This window comes from Rhinopithecus bieti, unplaced genomic scaffold (genome assembly GCF_001698545.2).
Source record: "Rhinopithecus bieti isolate Rb0 unplaced genomic scaffold, ASM169854v2 scaffold_13710, whole genome shotgun sequence".
NCBI lineage: Eukaryota > Metazoa > Chordata > Mammalia > Primates > Cercopithecidae > Rhinopithecus > Rhinopithecus bieti.
Window position 1 is genome coordinate 1597171 of NW_016807962.1, and position 6789 is coordinate 1603959.

Consider the following 6789-nt stretch of genomic DNA (forward strand, 5'->3'; position numbering starts at 1 on the left):
CTGTAGTCCAGCTACTTGGGGAGGGCGGAGCAGGAGAAGGGCCTGAACCTGGAGGGAGGCTTGGGCAGTGGCTGAGATCCGGCCACGCGCACTCCAGCCTGGGCGACAGAGCAGACTCCGTCTCACAAAAAAAAAAAAAAAAAAAAAAAAAAAAAAAAAAAAAACCAAAAAAAACAAAGTTATAATAGAGTTTTCATCCGTCACGGCTGTCCTGACTTTATAAATTAATAAAAGGAAAATTGACGCTGCCATATTGCATCTTTTAGCATCTCTTTATCTCTTTTGGCTTTATGACGCTAAATCAGGGTGCAGCAATTAGGACCATGGGCCAAATCTAGCCTGCATCTCTTTTGTATGTCCTTTACAGTGACACACATTAATAATATAACTTGGACAGCATTTTTTTTTTTTTTTTTTTTTTTTTTTTTTGGAAGACAGTCTCAGCCTCATCACCAGGCTGGAGATGCATGGGCAAGAATCTCGGGGCTTACTGCAAGCTCTCGCTGCCAGGTTCAACAGCGAGTCCCTGGCCTTCAACCTCCGCAAAGTAGCTGATTAACACCACCACGCCCAGCCAACTTGACGGCATTTTAAAGTGTTGTGCATATCACTATACTGCCATATTTTGTTTAATCTTTAAATTATCAGTGCATTTCCATCATATCAAAATAAGAAACATGTACATCTGTGATCTTTTGGGGTTACTTCCTGTTAATTACCTTTCATCTTGAGTGTGTGTTACACTTTCCTATTTCTTTTTATCTAGTAATTTTGGATTGAACCTTGGACTTTATTGATAAAAATATTATAAAGACTCTGGATTCTATTACATTCCTCTGAAGATTTCTTGTGTGTGTGTGTGTGTGTGTGTGTGTGTGTGTTAGCAGGCAGTTGACTGGATTCATTTCCAAACTCTGAAATCTCAGTTCAGTATTTTTGCCGTAGCTGGATGCTAGAAATCTGTGCTGTGCATAGGTAAAGGGTCAGCCAGGTTTGAGCAAGGATTATACACAGAACTTGGAGCTCCTTCACTACTCAGCTGTGGTAACTATTCCCTACTTTGTCCTCTAGTTCCTAAACCAGTATGATGTCAGATTCTACTGGGGTTTTAGCCACTCCAAGGCACCAATGGGCCTCCCCTCATGGTAAAGCTATAAAAAGCAGGACACTTATTGGGTGTCATTCCTTTCTCCCAAGGGTCACTTTCCCTCCCACTCTCTATTATCTGCAGGTAGTTTGTTTGTTTGTTTTAATATATATCTTGTCTAGAGTTTGTGGTTATTTTTACAGAAGGGTCGCCCAATGAAAGCCATTTGGCTATTACTGTAACCAGAACCACTGTTTTTTTATATTTTCTATCAGTTTCAAAAGTTCCTTTTAGTCTCAATTTACTAAGAGTTTTTGTAATTCTATTATGCTGAATTGTATTAAATGACTCTTCTATATCTATCTTCCCCCACCCTCCCCTGCTGTTCTAAGGAAATCATTGGCCGCAGGTGATCCAATAGTCTTTTGCTCTGGCTTCTCCCACCCTGGTGGTTGTCTCCCAAGAAGATAGTTAAGAGGGAAAAGGAACTTTCTATTTTCATGAACTTCCTCAAAATTAGTGGTTGAATAGCTGATGCTCTCTCTTGTTTACCTGCTTGATTTATTCTGGATTTTATGGCTTTATTCTTTTGGGTATAGTTCTCAATTCTATCAGTTCACCAGAATTTGGAGGGAAGATGAAAAATGTTCGCTATTTGAGCCAGAAGTCAGTGGGCACTATTATAATTCCTATTACAAAGATGAGGAAATGGAACATTAGAGCGTTCATGCAACCAGTTCCATCACCAGTTAATAAGAGGAAGGCCAGAATTTGAATCCAGGTCTTTCTGGAGCCAGAGTTTAGTTGTAAAATGGGGTACAAATGGGAAGCTGATAAAATTAGAAAAGTAAGCTGGGGCATAATGGGCAGGGCCTTGAATGCCGATATAGGAAATTTTCAGTCTTTGATGAAACCAACATTTATTGAATACCAGAGGCCAGATATAAAAATGAATAAGATGAAAATGAACAAGTACCTGAGCCTAAGGCTTCCACTATCTGAAATACAAACCATGTAAAGAGACAGAGTAATAAGTGCTATCACAATAGCATGAGCTCTGTACCTAATTTAGTAGGTAACAGTCTAAGAATAGTAAGATGTTTCTGAGACAGTGTTGACGTTTCTAGACATCTCTTTGCATTGCTAAACTCTACAGCGACTTGTGTGTCTATGTTAGGAAATCTGAAATGAACTTTCTGCTGTGCCTTAAAATCTAAGGGATTATTTTAAGGTAAACTTTGTTAGAGATAAAATATTTCAAGTCCAGGCATGGATTACAGCATCATGCCTATAATTCCAGCACATTGGGAGGCTGAGGTGGGCGGATCGCCTGAGATCAGAAGTTCAAGATCAGTCTGGCCAACATGGAGAAACCCCGCCTCTACTAAAAATACAAAAATTAGCTGGGTGTGGCAGCGCATGCTTGTAATCCCAGCTATTTGGGAAGCTGAGGCAGAAGAATTGCTTGAATCCAGGAGGCAGAGGTTGCAGTGAGCTGAGATTATGCAGCTGCACGCCAGCCTGGGCGACAGAGCAAGACTCTGTTTCAAAAAAAAAAAAAAAGGTATTTTGATATAATTCTTCACTCGTATTTCAGTTCTGTGTTAAAATGTCTGCTGTGGAGGGAATCTGCACTTCGGAAAGCCCAGTCATTGATCATCAGGGCACAAAGTCCTCCAAATGTGTGCGCCAGAAAGTAGAGGGCTCCTCCAATCACTTGGTGACCTTTACTGTGCTTCCTCTGGAAATTGGCCTTCAGAACATCAATTTCTCACTGGAGACTTCGTTTGGAAAAGAAATCTTAGTAAAATCATTACGAGTGGTGGTAAGAAAAGCATACTTCAATAACTTATGCCTAAATTATTGCAAAAAAGAGACACAGAAAGAGGGGGAAGGGGAAACAATAGTGTAAATTTAACAAAACATTAAGCATTAAGGAATCTGGGTGGAGGTTATTCTAGATGTTTTTTGTACTATTCTTGCAATTTTCTATACGTCTGAAATTGTGCTTAAAATTTTAATAAAACAATAACATTTGTCTTGTAGAAAATATAAAATACTGAAAATGACAGATAAATAAAATCATCAATAATTCCCATACCCAGAGATATCTAATTTTAACAATTGGTACAAGTCTTTTTTCGGTACACAGGTACAATTGATACACAGGCTTTTTTTTTCCCCCCCTTTAATACATTCAGAAAATGTGTCTTGAAATCTATGTGCCAGACATTATGCAAAGAACTGGAGATAAAACAATAAATAAGACATGGCCCTTGAATTTAAAGAACTTATGGTCTAGAAAACTTTCCATTGTGTAAACAAATAAACAGGCCAAAAAAAGAAGAAAAGTGTCATTTGTTAAAGTACAGTTTACCCACAGTCTGTTAATTGTATTCGTTATTAACATTAATATTTTATACAAGTATGATTTACCAATTAAAAATAATAGTACTTTTTAAAGGACGAGATTCTTGCTAAGGGTCATATGGCCAGTTAATGACAGATTGGATTTCCTGGTTCTTCACTCTCTAAGTTCTGTTTTCAGCTATGAAATTCACTTCAGTAAACATGTACCGACTTATTCTATGCAAAGCACATTCCCATGCATCCTTGCATTGTGGCTCCATGCAGACTCTGGAGCCAGGCTGCCTGGCCTTGAATCTTGGCTCCATCACCTCCTAGCAGTGTGACAGTGTTACTTGATTTCCATGTGTGTCAGTCTCCTCATCTGTCAAATGGGAGTAATAACAGCACCAACCTCATAGAGGTTTTTAGAAGTTAAATGAGTTAATACATATAAAGCACTTAGAACAATTATCTGAGCTTATAAATAACTTCTTTTTAAGCATTTGCTCTGGTCAGTATGCAAATAGCCATAAAATCTTATTGCTGCTTGTATCCATGTAAGTATTTATAGTATTTATACATAGTTTACCTTTTCCAAGAAAAATAATTTTTCAGTTTGAAAAGTAGTCCAGAAAAGTTGATCCAGGGAATTCAGGTTATATAAACTTAATTATGTTTTTAACTGAATGTTTTCTGCCTTTATTTTAGCCAGAAGGTGTCAAAAGGGAAAGCTATTCTGGTGTTACTTTGGATCCTAGGGGTATTTATGGTAGGCAAAATGATTTTTTATTTTGTATGTTATCTTTTGCTTTAGAAGTTAAAGTGTGTATGTAACGTAAAACACTATTTTTCAGAATGTGAATTGTCTAGAATCAAAAGTATCCACTTCTGTCTGGGGGCAGTGGCTCATGCCTGTAATTCTAGCACTTTGGGAGGCCGAGATGGGTGGATCATTTGAGGTCATGAGTTTGAGACCAGCCTGGCCAACATAGTGAAACCCTGCCTCTACTAAAAATACAAAAATTAGCCGGACATGGTGGTGGGCGCCTGTAGTCCCAGCTATTTGAGAAGCTGAGACAGGAGAATCCCCTGAACCTGGGAGGTGGAGGTTGCAGTGAGCTGAGATCATGCCACTACACTCCAGCTTGGGCGACAGAGCGAGACTCTGTGTCAAAAAAAAAAAAAAAGGATCCACTTCTTAGATCACTATCTTTCTTGATAGCATTGTAGTACAACTACTATAATCTGAATGACTGAGACACAACAATAATAATTCTATTAATTTTGAATGCAAGGCCTCAAAATAGTAATAATTGCATGACTTCCCTTATATATTATTCATTATCTATCCATCACAATAATAACTTATATTATTATTGAGCCAACAGTCCAAAGAACACCTAAGAAAGTCATTTACATAATTAACATGCATTATTTGAAAACATAATAATGCTGATTAATCATTTAACAAACCCATTCCTCATTGTTCCTGCTTCCCTACTTTTCCTTCAACTGAGATATTCCAAATCTTCTCAAAGCTAGAATTTTGCAAACATTTGAGCACTTAAGGCCTAAATACATATACATGTGTTTATGGAATTTAGGATGTGGCCATTCTTCTCTTTTCAACTAAAGAAGACAGATTACTGTAGTCCTTATTAAATGCTTACAATTTATCTTAATGTTGTATCAATAATTTTTGTTTTATTTCAATGATATAGCAATGGGGAAAATTTACTTACAGATCATGGTCACTATCGTCCGTGTCTTTCCTCTGGGAAAGCAAAGAATTAATACCCTTTACACTTTAATTCAGCTGAGTATCATGAACTGAGGAGTGTTATTTCAGTAGAGTAGTAAAAGAAAATCCATCTATGTACATGTGTCCACATGCTTACTTGTTTCTCCAATTTTTCCTTCACACAGACCTCCTCCTAGCCTGCTCATGTTAAATGATCTATGGGTAGAGATATTACAAGTTTTGAGGGTTTTAGCCTCATGCAATTGTATCAAGCCTCAAAAGCCACTGTGTCCTTGGCTTCTCTCTTTTTTTTTTTTTTCACCACAGATGCTTCCTATACTGACATTATTGCAAACAATTTTCCAAAGTAGTCTTGTCTCACTCATCTAGGTGTGAACCTCAAGACCACAGGATAGGAACAATCTTTTAACTGGGAATAAATCTCTCTAGAGAAAATCTGAGTTAAAAACAAAAATCTATGCCTCTTTCCAATCTTCTCATATGACTTTTTTCCCTTAACATTTTAGGAAACTTAGATTTAGGCAGCTTTCCTGATTTCTAGCGAGCTAAAAGAGAAAAGATAAAATTCTGTTCAGCTTATTTCAGATATTTTATTAAATACTTCTAATATTTTTTTTTTTTTTTTTGCCGGGCGGAGGGACAAGGTCTCGCTCTGTTGTCCAAGCTGGAGTACAGTGGCGCCATGTCAGCTCACTGGAACCTCTACCTCCTGATTTCAAGCGATTCTCCTGCCTCAGCCTCTGGAGTAGCTGGGATTACAAGCACTCACCACCATGCCCGGCTAATTTTTATATTTTTAGTAGAGACAGGGTTTCACCATGTTGGCCAAGCTGGTCTGGAACTCCTTACTTCAAGTGATCCACCAGCCTTGACCTCCCAAAATGCTGGGACTACAGGCGTGGGCCACTGTGTCCGGCCTACTTCTAATATTTATATATTGAAATCACTATACAAGTATGGTACTTTACAGGGTTCAGTTAAAATTAAAAAAAAAAACTAAAATGTATTTGGAAAAATAAATGGACAATGATGTTAAAGGAAATCTGAAAAAATATATCAATGAGGGAGAACAAACTGTATATAGTAATTAAAATCGTGTGACACCAGCTTAAAAAAAGACTAAACACAGAGAATCAGTGCTTAAGACTAGCTCTAGTCTTTAGTTTCTGCTTTCTGTCCCTGATAAGCCCTTTTCTCCCAACTCTTCTCATATCTCAAATGCAGAGAGTTAAGTTTCTCACTCCCTCACTTCCTGACACACCATCCTCATTGGTTTAGGCAGGCCCCTCTCATTTTATTTTTTCCTACATCCCGATCCCATTCCCATTCGCCTTCCTCCAAATGTACCCACTCAAATGTGTTTGCTATATACTTTTGAATAGAAAGGTAATGTTGTTTTGTATGTGTGTATCTTTTTAATATATGTATATGTAATATTGTGCTATAGATCCTATTCTATGTCTTAAGTTGTTACACTCAAGGCTTAGCTTTAAAGAAATATCTCTATTGTTATAGGTATACTTAATTCATTTTATTTTTTTTATTTATTTTTTATTTTTTATTTTATTTATTTTTTTTTTTTTTTGTAAGG

General features: G+C 37.3%; 1 protein-coding gene across 1 annotated transcript in view; it reads left to right on the forward strand.

The window, feature by feature from the left end:
* Positions 1 to 6789, forward strand: part of C5 (complement C5) — a 112051-nt gene that overhangs the window by 57659 nt on the left and 47603 nt on the right. The window contains exons 21-22 of the mRNA XM_017884218.1: positions 2685 to 2912; positions 4145 to 4205. Of these exons, the coding sequence (XP_017739707.1) occupies positions 2685 to 2912; positions 4145 to 4205 (289 nt within the window). The remainder of the gene's footprint in view (positions 1 to 2684; positions 2913 to 4144; positions 4206 to 6789) is intronic.